This window comes from Pleurodeles waltl, chromosome 4_1, assembly GCF_031143425.1.
Source record: "Pleurodeles waltl isolate 20211129_DDA chromosome 4_1, aPleWal1.hap1.20221129, whole genome shotgun sequence".
Lineage (NCBI taxonomy): Eukaryota > Metazoa > Chordata > Amphibia > Caudata > Salamandridae > Pleurodeles > Pleurodeles waltl.
The window spans coordinates 205,235,394-205,254,288 of record NC_090442.1 but is presented as its reverse complement, the minus strand read 5'-3'; the positions used below and the strand labels follow the sequence as shown (position 1 = coordinate 205,254,288).

Sequence of the window (18,895 nt, the reverse complement as noted above, 5' to 3'; positions counted from 1 at the left end):
CTTTGCACTCCCCAGGATGAAGCAGTGGGCAAACCACCCACTGTAAAGACTTGAGAGACTGTGTCTTTGCACTCCCCAGGATGAAGCAGTGAGCAAACCACCCACTGGAGAGACTTGTGAGACTGTGTCTTTGCACGCCCCAGGATGCAGCAGTGGGCAAACCACCCACTGGAGAAACTTGCGAGACTGTGGCTTTGCACTCCCCAGGATAAAGCAGTGGGTAAACCACCCACTGGAGAGACTTGCGAGACTGCGGCTTTGCACTCCCCAGGATAAAGCAGTGGGCAAACCACCCACTGGAGAGACTTGAGAGACTTTGGCTTTGCTCTCCCCAGGATACAGCAGTGGGCATGGAGCCCCCTTGTGGATCTGGCGTTGTGCACTCATCCGGCTGAGGTGCCCCCCTTCCCTTCCCCCTGAGGTGCCTGTTGTATTTCTATCTGATGCCCCTGCAGTGTTCTCTCTGTTTTGATCGGGTATTTTCTGTGGGCTTCGCCCATGCATTTTGGGCCCAGTGGTCCACGGACTATGAATAGTGCAGTACCTGGACTTATATTCTTGTTGTATATATTTGTTAATAGTGTATATATATTTTTGAGTACTGGATTTTAATTGATTACAATTGTTACAATCATTTCCTTTTGTCTTTGCATTCTTCTGGGGGGTTAGGGGTGTAACTGTAATGTATCAACATGTATTAGTGTGTGTGTTGTAGTGTGTGAGGGTGGGGTGTTGTGTGTTGCGTGTGTGTGTTACTCTCTTTTCCCTCCCCCTCCCCTGTGTCGTAGGTGCAGTACTCACCGTGGATTTCCCCGCCGGCGTTCATGCTCCTGGTAGAGGAGCAAGAAGACAAAGGCAGGTAGAATATGGAGTTCTGGCTCCATGGCGTCCTGGTTCCTCGTAGGGTGTGTAGAGGTGAGCGTTTTCCCTTCTAAGTCCTGTTTCTGCCGTGTTTTTGTTCACGGTGAATCCGCCCCGGAAAAGGTGGTGGATTGGCCTGTTGTAATACTGTGGGCGGTACATTGTCTTCCGCCTGTCTGTTGGTGGTTACCGCTGCGGTGTTTGTATCGCCGTGGCGGTCGGAGTGTTAAAGTGCCTGTCTATGTTGGTGGTTTCTGCCATGGTCGTGATTCCATTTTTTTTTTCACCTGGCCTGTTGGCGACTTTACCGCCGCTTTAACACCGACCTCCAGGGTTGTAATGAGGTCCCTAATGCCCTTTCTACTTCCCCAACTTCAATAGGCATTGACAAAGGCACCGGCAGTAATTCAGCTATTTGATCCTCCTCCAACAAAGGCCCTTCTGGGCTTTGTTGAAAAACTCTACTATAATGCAAATCCAGTCCTCTTCCGGGACCATTGTTTCCATTCTAGGTCTATCTAGTTCCCCAAAAAAGGGACAATTTATGACTTCCCAGAACTTTGCACTATATTTTGTGGCCAGCTTCCTGTAAATCCTCCTAGGCTATGGATCTTCATTGTATTCTGATATTTCCGCCGGTCAGCCCGGTGGAAACAGTGCCACGTCATTGGCCTCAGCTCCCTTAAGGGAGCAAAGACCAATGACGTGGCACAACAGCACCCTCGAAATATGCACTATCTGCAGACAGACAGTGCACATTCTAAGGGTGTTTCCAGAGGAATACATGCACTGCCCATGCCATGGACAGGGTAGCAGCCCCAGGTTGCCCTCAGCACTGGCTTTCCACCAGCTTCTCCATGGCAGTTCAACCGCCATATAAAGGCAGGCGGAAAGTAGATTTGTGATCACAACGGCGGTGCTGCTATGGGCACCTCCATGGCTAGCCACGCCTCCAACCGCCACCCCGTCAGGATCCATGATCCCAGAGGTGGTGGCAGTCTTACTGCCAGGGTTGTAATCTGGCAGTGGGACTGCCAGGACTGCGGCGGTCTGACCACAATCACGTGTTGGCAGTCATAAGACCATCAAACTGGTAATGAGGCCCCTTGTCTTCAGCCACGACATTACTCAAACGACATAGTCCAGGAGGCTCTCATCATAGAAAATGAACTTTTTCTCTGCTATTCATGTCTCCATACTTTACTGTTTCAAAAAATGTCCTAAGCGAGACAGTTTGAAGAACACCCCACATAAAAATACCAATGGTTGAGGGACTCAGAACGGGCTTCTTTTGCAGTTTTTAAAATCTGGTAATGCACATAGGAACACATGTTGCGATACTGTCTAGTACAGATGGCACCTCTTGATATCCAAAAGAAATCAACAGAAAGTCTTTTCTATATAATGTCTCTTTGATTATACATGTTTCCTTTGACTCTTGCATCATGCATAATCGGTTAGCCATGTTGCCTTCCTTTGTTGTTTCTTGTGTGCATACACAATCACGATCTTACATTTGCCTCATATTTATTTTAGTTTCTCTTCTGCTTTTCCCCAGCTTCCCTCTTTGTCAGTGTTGAATTTTTGCTTTACAAACAATACCAAAGTGATTCATCTTTTTACATTTTCAGCAACTTTTTATCTTTCCTTTGATTTTCATATTTCTTATTTATGCTTCTATTTTTGTAATTTTTCTTGTTCCAGATTAACATCATAATCTTTCACTCTTGTCTCTCTGTGAGCCATTAGTAACATAGTTTGCAGGTTCTACATTTTCTCCAAAAGTTTTTTTTCTGGGTTCTGAATTCACTGGAATTGTTCCAGACCTCGGGTCTGACCACCAGACTACAATCATGGTGGTTGGATGACCAGGAGACCGCCACCTCGGCCACGATCAAGGATCTCGATGGGTTGAAGGCGGTCAAAGTTGTGGTCAGCTAGCACGGTGCCAAGTTCGACACCACTAGGCTGATCCCGACTTTGCTTTCCACCAGTATTTTCATGGTGGGGTTCCCCCATGAAAAGGCTGGGGGAAAGCCAGTGCTTGGGGCCACAGGGTGCCCTCTGCACTGCCCATGACCATGTCATGGTCAGTGCAGGGGCCCTCCCTGCCAGCACCCTTGGAATGTGCACAGTGTGCTTTTGCAAACAGTGCGCATTCTGAAGGTGCTGTGTGCAAGGGCATTGGCCTCGGCTCCCTAAGGGAGACCAGGCTAATGCAGCTACATTGTTTCCACCGGGCTGACTGGCGGAAAAGTAATCATATGACATTCCCACGAGTCAGCCTGGTGGAAACATCGTAATACAGCAATGGTGAGGCTGCAAACTTGACTGCCACCTCACCACCGCAGCTTTGGAGTTATGGCGGTTCATCTGCCCAACTCCTAATCAGGCCCCTAGAAAGGCTTATAATTATATCCTTCTGTTATCAGCAGCAGTATTGCTTCTTCACTAGTAAGCCTTGAAAATGTACTAAATATTATTTGTAAATGCCTCCTTTGTTTCCTCGTCTCCTTGACAGATCATGTTAAATACATACCTTTCAAAATATAAATTGCTCCGCAGACTAAACCTTTTCTTAAGACACTTTGGGGGTCATTCTGACCCCGGCGGGCGGCGGGAGCCGCCCGCCTGGAGGGAGCCGCCATATGGCCGCTCCGCGGTCGAAAGACCGCGGAGGCCATTCTGGCTTTCCCGCTGGGCTGGCGGGCGACCGCCAGAAGGCCGCCCGCCAGCCCAGCGGGAAACCCCTCCCCACGAGGAAGCCGGCTCTGAATGGAGCCGGCGGAGTGGAGGATGTGCGACGGGTGCAGTGGCACCCGTCGCGAATTCCAGTGTCTGCAAAGCAGACACTGGAATTCAAAGTGGGGCCCTCTTACGGGGGCCCCTGCAGTGCCCATGCCATTGGCATGGGCACTGCAGGGGCCCCCAGGGGCCCCACGACACCCCTCACCGCCATCCTGTTCCTGGCGGTCGGAACCGCCAGGAACAGGATGGCGGTGAGGGGGTCGGAATCTCCCATGGCGGCGCAGCAAGCTGCGCCGCCATGGGGGATTCCCAGGGCAGCAGAAAACCGGCGGGAGACCGCCGGTTTTCCTGGTCTGACCGCGGCCAAACCGCCGCGGTCAGAATGCCCTGCGGGGCACCGCCAGCCTGTTGGCGGTGCTACCGCCGACCCCGGCGGGGGTCAGAATGACCCCCTTTATGAGCCCCCTGCATGTGTTTATATCAGATTCCAGAAATGTCACTATCAATTTTTCCACCTCATCTCTAAGCAAGTTAAGCAATAGACGTCTTGCTTACTCATCAATTTTTTTTTGCATTTTGCTTTAAGCAAATGTTCAAACCTTGTGCTCCTCCATTTGACCAAGCTTGGGACTATAGGTTGCTGATAGAACATATAAAAATGGGTTAGGGCTGCAAATTATCATGCTGGAAAGTTCTTCCTCCTTATGTAGATGCATTTGTTATATATTTAGTAAGCTCTTTGCAATCTCATTGTCAATTTCATTTTCTTCTTCCATATATTGTATATTTTATTTTCTTGTGTGTGCATGTGTATGCATGTGTGTGATTTATCTATATATATGTTTATAAATAATGTCGTATTTGAAGATTTTCACTTTTCCAACTCTTTTTGCAGATTATTTTTATGCCTGATCTTAAATGGAGGCTGCCTGCTTTCCAAAGGGATTTCCCTGTCTTCAGCATTGCTCATAGGATGCCAACATGGCTGCTAAGATTGTGGTCTTGTTGCATTGTTTCTTTACCTGTTTTCAAAATGCCAGATCCTATAAGACTTTGTTTTTGTCCTTGCTGGTTATAATATTGCTTTATTTTTGTGAAGACTCTTTAGGCTCCCTAATAAGGATATGATCACCATGAGGCACAATCGTACAGCCTCAAAAATTCCCTACACTTCCACTTTTGCTCTATATGACCTGCATTGGCATACATAGGTAACAAGTTAATTCTCACGGCTTAGCTTGACTAGTTCTTTTTTTAATTCTGTTACACCTTTCAGCCATAAGGTGATCTTCCCTCCTACTTTTTGATTTACTCTTCCATTTTTCTGACCCTGGCTTTCCTGGTATTAGGACTGCTTGTGCTCTAACTTCTAAAACATGGTAATATTGGGGTATCCTCAGATTACTTATAAATCCCTAGTAAAGTGCACAGTATGTGCCTATGGCCTGTGATGTGTATGGTACTAGTGGGTCTGCTGCACTGATGAACAGTCCTTTAAACATGTCTCAGGCCTGCAGAGCCTGTGGGTGCAGCCTAAACTGCCATGATGACCTGGCAAAATAAAACTTTTGCCAGGCCCAAACCTTCCTCTTTAAAACATTTGTCACCTCTAGGGTAGGCCCTGGACAGCCCAGGTGGCAGGGTGCAATGTATTTTTTTTTTAAAAAAGACGCATTCCTTTAAGTTGTACATATCCTGGTAGTGAAAACTATTAAGGTAATTTTTCACTTCTGCAAGGCCTATCCCATAGGATAGCATTGGAGTTGCCTTATTACAGTTTTTAAGTGCAACTTCCATTTGGGAAGAGATAATTCCTTCAAGTTTGGTGTCTCTGGAATCACAATTTTAACTCCTAACTTATGGTAAAGCTGGCTTCTAAATTGCAGTTTGGAAAGTGCCACCTTTAGAATGTTTATATAAAAGAAAACAGTGGTTCACTGTGATAACAATTATAGAACCCATATCTCTATATAATATATAGAGAACACCATAGTTTACTTAGGTAGCATGTATAGTAACCCAGTTGTAAACCTACTACCTTTGATATCCCCAACAAGAAAAGTTACATACCTTTAAAGATCAGGCAAGTTATATTGTATAAAAATGTATTTCCACTCTACAAAAAATGGTTAAGTATATATTTATGCAATACATTTTAACAGTTGTTTTCATTTGTTTTTAAAAAGAAGAAAAGAAACAGATCCAGTGCTCACACAAGTGAAGAGAATGTGTAGTGAAATGTGATGAGTGAAAGAAAAAGGCATCAATGCATAAATGCTAAAAATATCTATAACTCCTGATCCCTTCCACTATTTTTTAAAGTTCAGGAATGAGATGTATGAATGTCTGTAGTCAATGATGTTTCTACCTCAGATTAGACTGCGTTGTCCCCAAACAAAGGGCTGTATAACCCCTGTAGTTTAGTCTTAAGCAGGGCAGGGCATCTGTGCACTTCAAAGGCATGCTTTTGAAGTCTCCCTTACTTCAAAGTCACAACTGTGTATGAGAACCGGAGCTCAGACACCACCACTTCCGTATACTTCTGGACCTGTGGATAGTCTACCAGGAAGATGGACTGCTGTGCTGCTGAAGGACTGCCACTCTGCTGGGCTGCCCTCTGCTGGGCTCCTGTTCTGTTGTGCTGACTGCAGCCTGCTGCCCTCTTTCCAGGGTGAGAAGGGCTGGACCGGTAACTCTTGAATTTAGAACCCAGAGTGACTCCAAGGACTAGTTGGGTGGCCTCCTGATCTGAAGTCTCAGAGACATTAAAACTTCCAACCACCTTACTTCTGCACCTAAACTCTGCTATTTGTGTGTCTACCTTGCCACGTGGTGCCATCCCAGTCCTGGACCCTTGGAACTGGGCCTAAGGTGCTTGCCAGCAAACTGATGCACCGCCTCTGCTCAGTATTTGATCCTTGAGCAGAACAAATGCATCTCTTCTATGGATAGGCACATCCCCCTGCAGAACTGACATATTGTCGCTACTGTGTTGATTGAACCTGTCACAAAAGACTCGCACCACCACAGTAACCCGCATCTTGGGAACTACTGCTGTGAGCCACTCTCCCCAGCACAGCTTTTCACATCCCTTGTTGATGGCAACCCCCATGACACTAAGGGGGTCATTCTGACCCTGGCGGCCGGTGGCCGCCAGGGCCACCGACCACGGGAGCACCGCCAACAGGCTGGCGGTGCTCCCACGAGCATTCTGACCGCGGCGGATCAGCCGCGGTCAGAAGCGGCAAGTCGGCGGGCTCCCGCCGACTTACCGCTGCTCGGGGGAATCCTTCATGGCGGCAGAGCGCGCTCCGCCGCCATGAGGATTCTGACAGCCCCTACCGCCATCCTGTTCATGGCGGGAAACCCGCCATGAACAGGATGGCGGTAGGGGGTGCCGCGGGGCCCCTGGGGGCCCCTGCCGTGCCCATGCCAATGGCATGGGCATGGCAGAGGCCCCCGTAAGAGGGCCCCGCAAAGTATTTCAGTGTCTGCCATGCAGACACTGAAATACGCGACGGGTGAAAACTGCACCCGTCGCACCCCTGCAACTACGCCGGCTCAATTCTGAGCCGGCGTCCTCGTTGCAGGGGCATTTCCTCTGGGCCGGCGGGCGCTCTTTTGGAGAGCGCCCGCCGGCCCAGAGGAAATGTTAGAATGTCCGCCGCGGTCTTGTGACCGCGGTGCGGTCATTTGGCGGCGGAACCTTGGCGGACGGCTTCCGCCGTCCGCCAAGGTTAAAATCAGGCCCTAAAATTCTACATCTCAGCTTCATCACCTATTGGAACCAATGCACCACAACCAGAGTTTCAGGTACTTTGTTCAGTGGGGCCTAACTGGGACCTTGTAGCCAGCCTGTGTTGCTTCATGGTTGGCCCGAACTTGTGTCTTCGTTCCAGTCCAATAGCTCTTTGTGCTTTTTGGCACTATTTTTTACTGAAAACTTTAAAATTCAATGTCTCTGCTTCTACTAATTGGATTTTTGTAATTTGTATCCTGTTTCATTTGTTATATCATACTCTATTCTTCTAACTATGTTTTGAGCTCCTTTTGTTGTGTGTTTTCACTGTGTTACTGTTTTAAGTGTTGCACAAACAGTTTACACATTGCCTCTAAGTTAAGCCTGACTACTCTATGCCAACCTGCCGGAGGGTTGCTGCTTGACCAGGGCTCACACCCCAGTCAAACAACAACCCAGTTTCTTAAAAGATCCACTTTAATTGTTCATCATCACGTTCTGAGAGCTTGCCTCTAGTGAGGCAGCAGTACTTGTCAACAAATCCCAATTTCAAAGCTTCTTAAACTGAAACCTTTATCCAATAGCATAGCAAACATAGCATACACTTCATAATATCTATAACCATCTTCTTTTCAAACCATTTGCAGCTCATTCCAATAATACCCTGCTCCATTCTATTCTTTCTGACACCCCTTGATTCCATCCCACATCATTCCAATCTGGCCTGTCACCTACGACTATTATAATTAGCACGGAATAAAGAGGTGACTTATCATCCATAGCTCAGAAGTGCCATTTAGTTAGACTTCATCAAGCTCAAAACAGTACCCCATTCTTCATAAAACATATATCACTCAATAATGACACATAACACACTGAATACAACACATGCCCAACCTCCCATAGTGCAGGCATGAGGGATACTGTGGATCCTTAAAAAAATACAAATTACCTCAAACACACACATTGAGATGACAAATACATTTAGCAATCCTCCCAGATGGCAAGTACTCAAATTAGGCACTCCATCTACTCGCAATACCATCAACCACTGTAACAAACATGTAACCAAAGGAGACACCTAAAAGCGGCATATGAATCACATGTAAAATACTGCTCATCCAAATTGAGAAACCAGCCATGTTGATACTGACACAAGGGAGCTCCTAAACAGAAGGTGCCCCCCCCCCAAAAAAGGCTCCAAATGGAGGAAAACAACCCCTAAGGCAAAAAAAAACAGCGAGGACTCACAAGTCTTGGATTGGAGCATTGACCAATGCTTACCAGGGTTGAAGCTTGGAGACACCAATGTTAAAGAGGAGATCCTTCTAGAAGAATTCCAAGGAGGAACCAGGAGAGTACTGGAAGAGCAGGATAACCCAGAAGGAAAAGGTATAGAATGAGAACTAGCAAAGCTACAAGAAAGATCTGTCAATCAAGCAGAAACACTGGATCAAAAGAATAGGGTTGCACAAAGCATTGCACCACAAAATATGATGCAATTTCCCTCATTTACATAAGCCAAATGAATAGAAAATAACTCAAGGTCCATATTGGATTTGCAAATAGGTAACAGATTTGATTACTGTGGCAGCTATCTTGAATTGGGTAAAATATTATTCCTTGCAAATTCTCACAAGGGTTTCAGGGAGTAAACAAGGACTGAAAGTATGGCGCTCCAGATGGCATCTCCTGATAGAAACTTCGCAGGGAGAGGGAATGTAGCATAGGGAAAAAGATAGGTAGGCTAGATGCCTGAAAGTAGGTTTAGATTGAGAGCATGGTGGATTGCCAGCACTCTCACAGACCTCCCAGCTCTGAGGAAACCGCATGTCCCACCCACACAAGAAAGCCTCAGAAGAAGTGCCAGAGAATAAATGTCTTCCAAAAGCATTGATCGTTGATACTACTGGCAGAACATGTGCTATATCCATCAATGGCTCTGATTTATTTTTAACCCATGTCCACCTAAAATCTAGATTTACTTCTGAAATTTACTTATGTCATCTCTCCAGCAACATGCCATACTCGATCACAATCATCAGTTCTCCAGTTTTTCTAGAGGCTAGAATTTGCCAAAGGTGGGTGAATTGTAATTGAGACATTTTAAATTTGTATCAGCGTTTAATTAGAACCTGTACCTACCACCTCCGTTTTTGTAACAGAGATAAGGAAATCTCCAGACGTTGCCCAATCCAATGATTTCTCCAGCAACTGACAGCAAAAACTCCAGCTTGTTGTTCCAGTGCCCTCGTGCCATTATCTCTGGCTTGCACTCTTCAAATTCTTCCTCTTCCATGAGGGGATGTGCAGGTGTGGTATTTCCTTTGGAAACTGTCCCAGCATTCTCAATAGCCATCACACCTAAAAACACAAAGTGGAAGTACATTTTACATTGAGTGTAGGGAAAAGTGCAAAGGTTCTTCTGAGCCATTCACTAGCTAGGAATTTGCTATTGGGTCTATTAGGTGTTGCCTACAGTCATTCCTATCAATTTAATGTTTGTAATCTATGGGATTTGCCCCTCCATCTAGCTGGGAAGGCCAGGAGAGTGAATTCAAACCAGTGTCATACTCTCAGTATGTGACTAGATAAGTGAGTGTGCAGGTGAAGGACTGACTGTTTAATTGAGTGAGAGTATGAGTGGTCACTGTCTAAAATTGTCGTTGGATCTAGTCTAAAAGAAGAAAGAAGGTCTGGAAAGATAAGTCTAAAGGTTGGAATTAGTTCTATGGAAGATTGTGATCTGTTGGATATGACTATGCAGCTCATTCCAGATCTCTGCAGAGGCATTTGCCTTCCACTGGGGAAGGTTTATAGGTGCCTTGGTAAAGAAGTGATGAGTGATCAACTCTTTCTTATAGGCCTGTAGGAGACCTTACACCAGTGATCTCCAAATGTTTTAATGGCACCCCCCCAGTTGAAAAATAGAAATCACTGGGCCCCCTTCAGAATTTTTCACAATTATTTTTATAAAGATGGCAATGTTTAAATATGTCTAGACCTAGTTAAACATTGCAGTTAAGTACTGTTATATTTTTCTTAATGCAATAACATGCTTCTGCTTAAAACAAAGGCCTGTTGTCTGTATAATGCTTCTTTTGGACAGAATCTGCCCCCCCCTCGAGATCACTTGAGGCCCCCTAAGGAGGGGCACCCCCCAGTTTGAAGACATCTGCCTTACACTGTTGAGTATATCAAAGTTTTGCCAGTGTTACGTTTGTGAAGAAATCACAAGCATTTAAAGTGAAAATGTATTTTAAGATGAAGGCAATGGAGTCCCTGCAAAGAGTTTCCCTCTCCTGAATTCAAGTAGCAAGTGAGAGATTTAGCAAGGGATTTTGATCAATCTTTTTGTTTTTGAGAACCAACTAAGAACAAACTTGAAATTCTACCTGACTCAGAGCTATATTGGAACAGAACCCAAATTTCAAGTTATGCACTTCAACCTACCAACATGAAGGTCAACTCCCAGAAGCCTTTATGAGGTCAGGAAGTAGTACTTTACGAGTATTGTTTTACACGGTCTTACATGCCTTTGTGAACTAAGACAAAAAGTCCAACTCTTTATTATAAAACATGCAAAGAGAACAAAGTCCTTTCCACTATACTCATTAAATAGGAATTTTTAAATTGATCCATTTTAGATGTTTTGGAGCCAAATCACAAAGGCATTTAAGAGTAGTACTTTATGTACTCCAAAATGCCTTTGTGACTAGGCCCAATAAAACTTTACATTCTTGCAGACATGTTCTAGACCAGTGGTTTCTCAGACTTTTGATGCATGTGGATCCATACTCAATCATTACTGGAATCCATAAACACCCACTGAATCATCGTTATTGGACTCCAGAGACCCCAGTGAGTCATTGCTAGAAGATGGGGACTGCAGCTTAAGCAATTTCAATAAATTTGAACCATGAAACAAAACGAAAAAATACAGAAACAAGCTTCATCAAACAAATAGACAAATGACAAATTATTTTTATTTAATTCACACATGTAATTAAAAAAAACAAAATGTTAACTTCAATGGGAAGGTTGGAGCTTTTCTAAATTCAATTGAAGCCAACCATTGTCCATATAAAATTTTGTTTGATGCACTGCTCCCAGGAATCAATACTAACGTAGGGCTCAAATTTATTTCTTGGCATTAGGGATATGGCAAGGGAGTATTCATGCCACCAAGAATGTGGTTCACCCAACAAATATATTTGAAGGTTGACCTTCTGATTGATCCAAGTAGAGAGTACTCCATTTCAGCAGTAATTAACACCCTTGACTGGCATGCAGAGTAAGGAACGTCGTTGGCTGATCTGCCATTCTGCCCACCTAATTTACATGGGTCGAAACTACAGGTCAGTTTTCACTTGCCAGTCACTGCTAGGAAAATCCTGACAGTAAGGGAGAGTGTAAACTGCTAAATGCTCCCCTAGTGCGAAGGACTACCATGGAGATGGGAGCCTTTTATTTTTTGTTTACAAAAAGAAAATTCCATTTCAGGAATCCTTTTTGAAAATAAAAAAGTAAACTATTTGGTGCAGGGCTCTGCCTTGCTGACAGAGTCATGCACCAAACAGGAAAGAGAATTGACAGGAACTGCCGAGATGGCGGTTCCTTCCAGTCTTTTATAAATGATTGCCAATGGAGATTACTCCATCTATCAACCTTAATTTTTAGGCCCTCATTCCAACATTTGCAGTATTGACCGCCTACCGCCATGGCGACGCCCGCCAACATACCGCTGGCGTGGCTGCCAGCCATCTACTGGTATCATGACCATCGACGGTCATGGCAGCAGACGGCAGAAAGGCGGCGCTGCTGACAGCAGCACCGCCACACCAGCAAAACACTGCCAATTGTATCATGAGCAATGATACGGCCTGGGGTGTTTTGCTGGCGGACGCTGCTGCTGACAGCAGTTCCGTGGACCGTCTCCAGCAGGAAGACCCCCTGCAAGCAGGTAAGTCGGGTTCTCTGACCGGAGAGAGGGGTGGGGGTTGTTGTGTGTATGTGTGGGGGGTGTGTGTATATATTGGTATGCGTGCATGCGGATGTGAGTCACGTAGGATGCATGCATGAATGAGTGATTGTGAGTGTTGTGTGTTGTGAATGCATGTGTGTGACAAGGTATGTTGGTGTGTGTTGCAGTGTGTGGGTATGTATGTGTGCATGCATGGGTGGTGGGTATGTGTGTGTGCATGTGTGTACATGGGTGCGCGTGTGAGTGTGTATATATACGGGGGCAGGAGAGGGAGGGTGAGGTTGGGGGAGGACTCTGGGGAGGGGGGCGGGTGAGACCCCTATCAGTGCCAGGGAAGGAATTCCCTGGCACTGATAGTACCTACCACTATGGTTTTCGTGGCAGTAAATTTGGCACGAAAACCATCTAGGTAGGCCGGGTTGTAATCCCGAGGGTGGGATAGTGGCAGCCGCCAGGCTGGAGACAGAAGTCTCCAGCCCAGCGCCCGTTACCACCCTGCTGGTCGGTGTGTTAAAGTGGTGGTTTTGGATGGCAGTAACCACAATGGTCCAAATCCCATTTCTTTTACCGCCGGCCTGTTGGCGGTATTACCGCCACTTTAACACCGACCGCCAGGGTTGTAATGAGGGCCTTAGTTTCCAATTATACATTTCTTCACATTTACGGAACATTCTAATCTGTCAATCTTATTTCTAAGCAGATCGGGACCCCCTTAGTTGCCATTATGGGCCACAGTTTCAGAACTGCTGTTCTAGACATCTCACCTCAGTCATCCCTGTTACTGATAATGAGCTAGTCAGAGTGAGTGTGTGAGTGAGTGAGCGAATGAGCAAGCCACAGGGTCAGAGCGGAGTCAGTGAGTCAGTGAAGAAACTTGTATATCCTGGAACATAAACAAAAATATTTCTTGCCACTTCTTTGGTGATAAAGTTGAGACCTGAAAGTAGCAAGCTGCCTTTTTCACTTTCTGTTTTCTGACATGTTTCTTTATTAGCTTAAAGCCTTTCGATTGCTGTTCCTGAGACATACTGTACCGTTGTGAGAAGTGCTGCATCCTGACTTCAGCTTTATCAAGCATTGCAAGCTATCATTTTGTAACCAATCTCTTAGCTCTTTCTCATCTGGCCCTGATATTACACACAGGGCCTCATTCTGACCCTGGCGGTCTATGACCGCCAGGGTGGAGGCCGGCTGAAGCACCGCCAACAGGCTGGCGGTGCTTCATTTTGTATTCCAGCCGCGGTCGCCCAGCCGGGTCCGGCGGTTTTCCGCCGGATTTCCCCCGGCTGGGGGAATCCTCCATGGCGGCGCTGCTTGCAGCGCCGCCATGGGGATTCCGACCCCCTTCCCGCCATCCTGTTCCTGGCGGTTTTTACCGCCAGGAACAGGATGGCGGGAATGGGTGTCGTGGGGCCCCTGGGGGGCCCTGCACTGCCCATGCCACTTGCTGGGCAGTCACTGCACCCGTCGCACCCCTGCAACTCCGCCGGCTCCATTCGGAGCCGTCTTCATTGTTGCAGGGCCTCTCCCGCTGGGCCGGTGGGCGCTCCTTTGGCGGGTGCCCGCCGGCCCAGCGGGAAAGCCAGAATGGCCTCCGCGTTCTTTTGACCGCGGAGCGGCCAAATGGCGGTTTCCGCTTTGCGGGCGGCGCCCGCCGCCCGCCAATGTCGGAATGAGGGCCACAGTCCTTTCATGACATTAATATAACGTTGTCTCTGAAGCAGTCCAAAGGAATTATTTCTCATGGTCATCTAAAGGTGCAAGTGAAACATTATATGCAGTAGTGGAATCCACTTCTCCCTTCCTGGAAGAAAGTCTAAGGGGCTCCACTTTTATCATCCTTCAGAACTGGACACCATATAATAATCTGCTGCCTGGTTCTCAGGTTTCATGCTGCACTAGATTGAAGAATCTAGAAGTTTGAACCTTGACTTCGAATGGTTGCCTCTTCTACATATCATACATAGGTATCAGTCACCAAATATGTTATATTATATTAAAATAAAATATGTTCAAAAACTAGCATCTTCTAAAACATGTTTCACCGTATATTTGTCACTGAAACAAAATATATCCCAGAAATAAAATAAAACAATGAAATGGTAACTAAAGCATGTCTATGTACACAGATACAGTGATTTCTTTAAAATGTGGATATGCTGGGCAATATCCAGTCATTGGGCAGTTAGCTAGGTCTTAATTTTAAATAGTTGTTTTTTAGGTTCCATAGTTAAAATCTTAAAGTTCTTCATGAACAGTAGCTGAAGAAGGAAATGCAATATGGGCAGTGTTAAGAAGTGCTAAAAACCAATGGGCTTTTACAGGAGGGCTCTAGCAAACTGTTGTTGGGGTTCAACACTTACCATACCTCTAGAAGGCATAATGAGTTCAAGTGCTTGTAGAAACTAATGTCAAACTCTTGGAGTTGTTGTAATCTCATTTGGGTGTATATGATGACTTTCACTAGGCCATCTACAGCATGTTGGCCTTTGTAGATGAATTTGCCTATCTAATTTCAGAATGCCACAGTCATTTTCCTTAGCAACACTTGCCTTGTTCTTCTGTGGCATTGACTTATATTTTTTAATAGTTCACCAACAAAGCAGTCCCAGTTCTTGAAGTGATTGCAGCTGGGGATCAGGGATATATATATATATATAGTCACCCTGCTTTTTCCTCAAGACCACATCAATTATATTTTAAAATGTTTTGAAGCTAAGTACAGGTTGGCATTTTGGTGTACATATTGAGTGAAATGTTTCTCAATCTCTGGGTTATCCTCACCTGTACTCATTAGGTAACTATAATTACCATGTTGAACCAAATTGTCATTGCTGAAACTGGTAGATATTGCTTCTGTGAATTTTATGTCTGGGAACATCGAATAATTCTGTATAAACATTATGCCAGTATAACTAAACTGGCAGATTGTTAGTTCAGTTTTGGATAAAATCTTATGAGCCTTTTCTAAATGTATGTTTTATTCATAAAATAGCTTTACCACGATTTAAAGGTACTGCTACAAAACTATAGAAGGATGCTCGAGCCTGGTGTCCTTGGCTAAGTCGAAGCATTTTTGCCTTTCAATAATTATTGTTTTGTAGTGCTCCATCAACACCCTTTTATGAAACCCTATGTGCAAGGTTTTATGCAGAAACTTCATTTGAATTTCCTAGCATTGGACCTGACAACACAAAATTGCTTTACCACAACAGTTGTATCATTTTCACATTCACTTTAAACAATATACTCATTCACCACCTCATTTGGACTGATGAAGTTAACATTTAGAGAGATAGTAGTGACTTTCATGCAGACTAAGAGTGTATGTTCGGCATACACAAAACATCTGTTTTACCTCAAGTCTGTGGCAAAATAGCAAAATAATGCCTCCTGAGAAGGTAGACTTGACATGTAATCAGACCAAAGTATTCATTAAGATCTTTAAAGTCCCTAGAAAATGATGCACAGATGGCTTAGTGTGTATAGTTTCATTTCGTTTATGTAGGGATACTAGAAGTAGTATATGTCTAAATATTGATTGCAGTCTTGTAGAAGTTAGCACACTGCTATAAATAGTGCATAATGGGAGCATAGATTCTTGGCCCCTATAAATCCCATCAAATTCAAGGTGGCATAAAAATTGTTGTTGTGGTGTAGAATATAAACATTCTTACTCATAAGTGCTCACCGGACATGAAATATATCCACAAACCAATATACAGATCTTTCATGGACAAACAGGAGTAATTTTCAAACAAGTTCCAATACTATAAAACCTACCAGCCATTTAGCGGGACGAGAAATTTCAAGACTGATGTGGGCTTGTGGACACCTTGATAGTAGAAAGAAATATATATTCCTACTACCCACCAAAACCCTTAAATGCTCACCACCAGACATGTACTGCCCCCCAGGCTAAACTCAAGTAGCCAATGTTTTTTTTTTGTATTTTACTGTCAAGGTTACTCTTTAAGGTTCTGTACATGTTTTCGTCTCCCCTGTGTATCAGAGATACTATTCTGAAGGTGACAAGGGCAGTGAATTCTGCTTTACTTAGTAAACCTTCAGCAAGATTTTTCTAAATTCCACGGCATCAAATACTTCACTGGCAGAACATCTTGCATGCAAATAATTATCCAGGGCCCGACTCATATAACCTAGAAGGGGGAAGAACTATGGATTACGCGTTTATAGAGACCACGCCATAGTTTTTCTTATAGATTGCTTGCTCTATGACGCAGGGCCAAATTATTTTTTTCCACCTCCATCACTGAATTTTAAGAATTACTGGCCAGGATGCAATGAAGCGATCAATAACAAGTTATTTTGTGAAGACACATCATGGACCTGATGAGCAGTCTTTCCTTAAGCATAATGTAGAGCATAATGTAGAGCAAAGGGTTACAAGGTGGCACAATGCATGCATTACGCCCCTTTGTAAATTTGGCACAGCAATTTTGCTCTCGTTGGGCCACATTAGTGTAAAAAAATTATCCTAATGTAGTGCAAGGAGGCATTAGGGGCTCTTAAATCAGCCCCAAAGTCTGAAGGTAAAACTTTGACTGAGGCATCACGCTCACTGTAGGGGAGCAGGGCTCCATCGCAGTCGGCCTCAAATTTTGACTGTGCCCTGGTCGAGTGGGACCAAGTGTCCAGATTGGCGTTTTTAGTTTCTATGGGATAAATAATATTTAGGGGATCATTACAAATTTGGAGTACCACCAACAAGGCTGGCAGAGAAGACTGCCGAATTATGATTATTCCCAACAGAATACAGCCAAAGCACTGCTGTCACCGCCACTGCGATAGCCACATGCAGGTCAGAGGAGACCATGTTTCCACTGGACAGATTACAAGGTTGCACACCACCGAGGTTTCTGCCGCTGTCGCACCACCATGGAAACCAAGCAGGAAACCTACTGCATCAAAGGAGACACCCACCTTCAGGAAGCCATGCTCGTCCAGAGCCGCCATGGAATCAGATCTACATGTCTTCCCGCTGCTGCTGCTTGCCCAAAGACTTCAGAATCTCCAACGACCACAGCAACCATAAGTACACACTCTTAACCGGCACTGTTGTAGATTGGCAATTTTTGTACACTCACACAACAGACATTCGCGAAAGGATGCGAGGACGACATGTAACTGCAAACTTACATGCACACTCACATACAGTCACACACACACTCCCATATACACAATAAGCACGCCACAGCCACCAAACACACACATATATACACATGTCACTAACACATACGCACAGAAACACTGCACAGGCGCACATTCACACCGTACCACACAACACCACAACATGTCACAAAAACAACACAACAGCACCATCTCCAGTCACTTGGCAGGAACCTACAGGGGACACAACCCAGAGACACATCACACATACATCACAACGTAACACGAACAGGCAAAAAAGTACATACAAATACACAATCACACTACTTACCGATCGACTTACCAAGAATATTGTATCTAACATTTCATGCACATAACATGCACACAGTCAAAGCACACAAAGCCACACAGCTCACCAATAAACACACCTCAACACAAACAACACACAATACCAACACAACAAAACTTCTTGAACACACAAATGTTCATCACACAATAGATACAATACCATTTTAATACAAAAACACTGTACACAACCTCACATACTGCCTAAACAACACATGTAGCCCAAACAGAACACACACATACACACATACAGACACACAACTAATGTCAGCAAGGAACAACTCCATACTATTCATAGAAATGCATGACAATGATGCAATCAGGAAACCAACTACTTTGTGGTCCTAATAATTATTAAATATTTTTTTTTCCAAATAACAAAGCCCAAAGGCAAGTCCATTTGTACAACAGTCTGTATGCACGCAGTGCACATATGTGTGCCCCAAACCTGACTTCTGACTGTCATGTAACCTCCACATGAAGGGGCATCAATGGGACAAACAGGCACCTCAGGAATAATCAGGGGGGTTTGGGTCTTGGAGGGGGGCCTTTGGGATTTGGCTTTGCAAGGGGGGATTGGACTTGGACTTAGGTTTAGGGGAGGGTTGGCTTTTAGGTGGAGGGGCAGACTTCTTGGGAGGGGAACTTGCAGGGGGCCAGGGGAGGGCTTGGAGGTAGATGGGCTGTGCTTGGTGAGGGACAGAGCACATTTAGGGGTATCACGCGTGGGAAAGGAGTAGGGAAAAGGGCAAACTCTGAAAGGAAAGCTTTTTTTGACATACGGGGATGTCAAAGCAAAAGGGCTTGGGTTTGGAGGGAGAGGGAGTGGTTGTCTGAAGTGTTGGTGTAGATTTCTTGGTGCATGTTTGTGGGTGGTATGCTTGTGGGTGGCGGGTGTCTGTTGGGTGGGTGAGTGTGGGAGTTCATGTTTTTTGGAGGAGGGGGTGAAGGTGCTGGGAAATGCTGTGGAGTGTGGGTAAGTGTCTGGTGGGATGTGGACTGCACATATGGTAGATGTGCTGGATGTGGGCATGTATGTGGCTGTGGTGTCTGTGGATGTGGTGACTGGGGTGGATGTTGGTGGGTCT

General features: G+C 45.2%; 1 protein-coding gene across 1 annotated transcript in view; it reads right to left on the bottom strand.

The window, feature by feature from the left end:
• Nucleotides 1–18,895, bottom strand: part of LOC138287579 (sodium- and chloride-dependent GABA transporter 2-like) — a 641,212-nt gene that overhangs the window by 544,918 nt on the left and 77,399 nt on the right. The window contains 1 exon segment of the mRNA XM_069228137.1: nucleotides 9,494–9,712. Coding sequence (XP_069084238.1) covers nucleotides 9,494–9,707 — 214 coding nt within the window. The 5' untranslated portion in view covers nucleotides 9,708–9,712.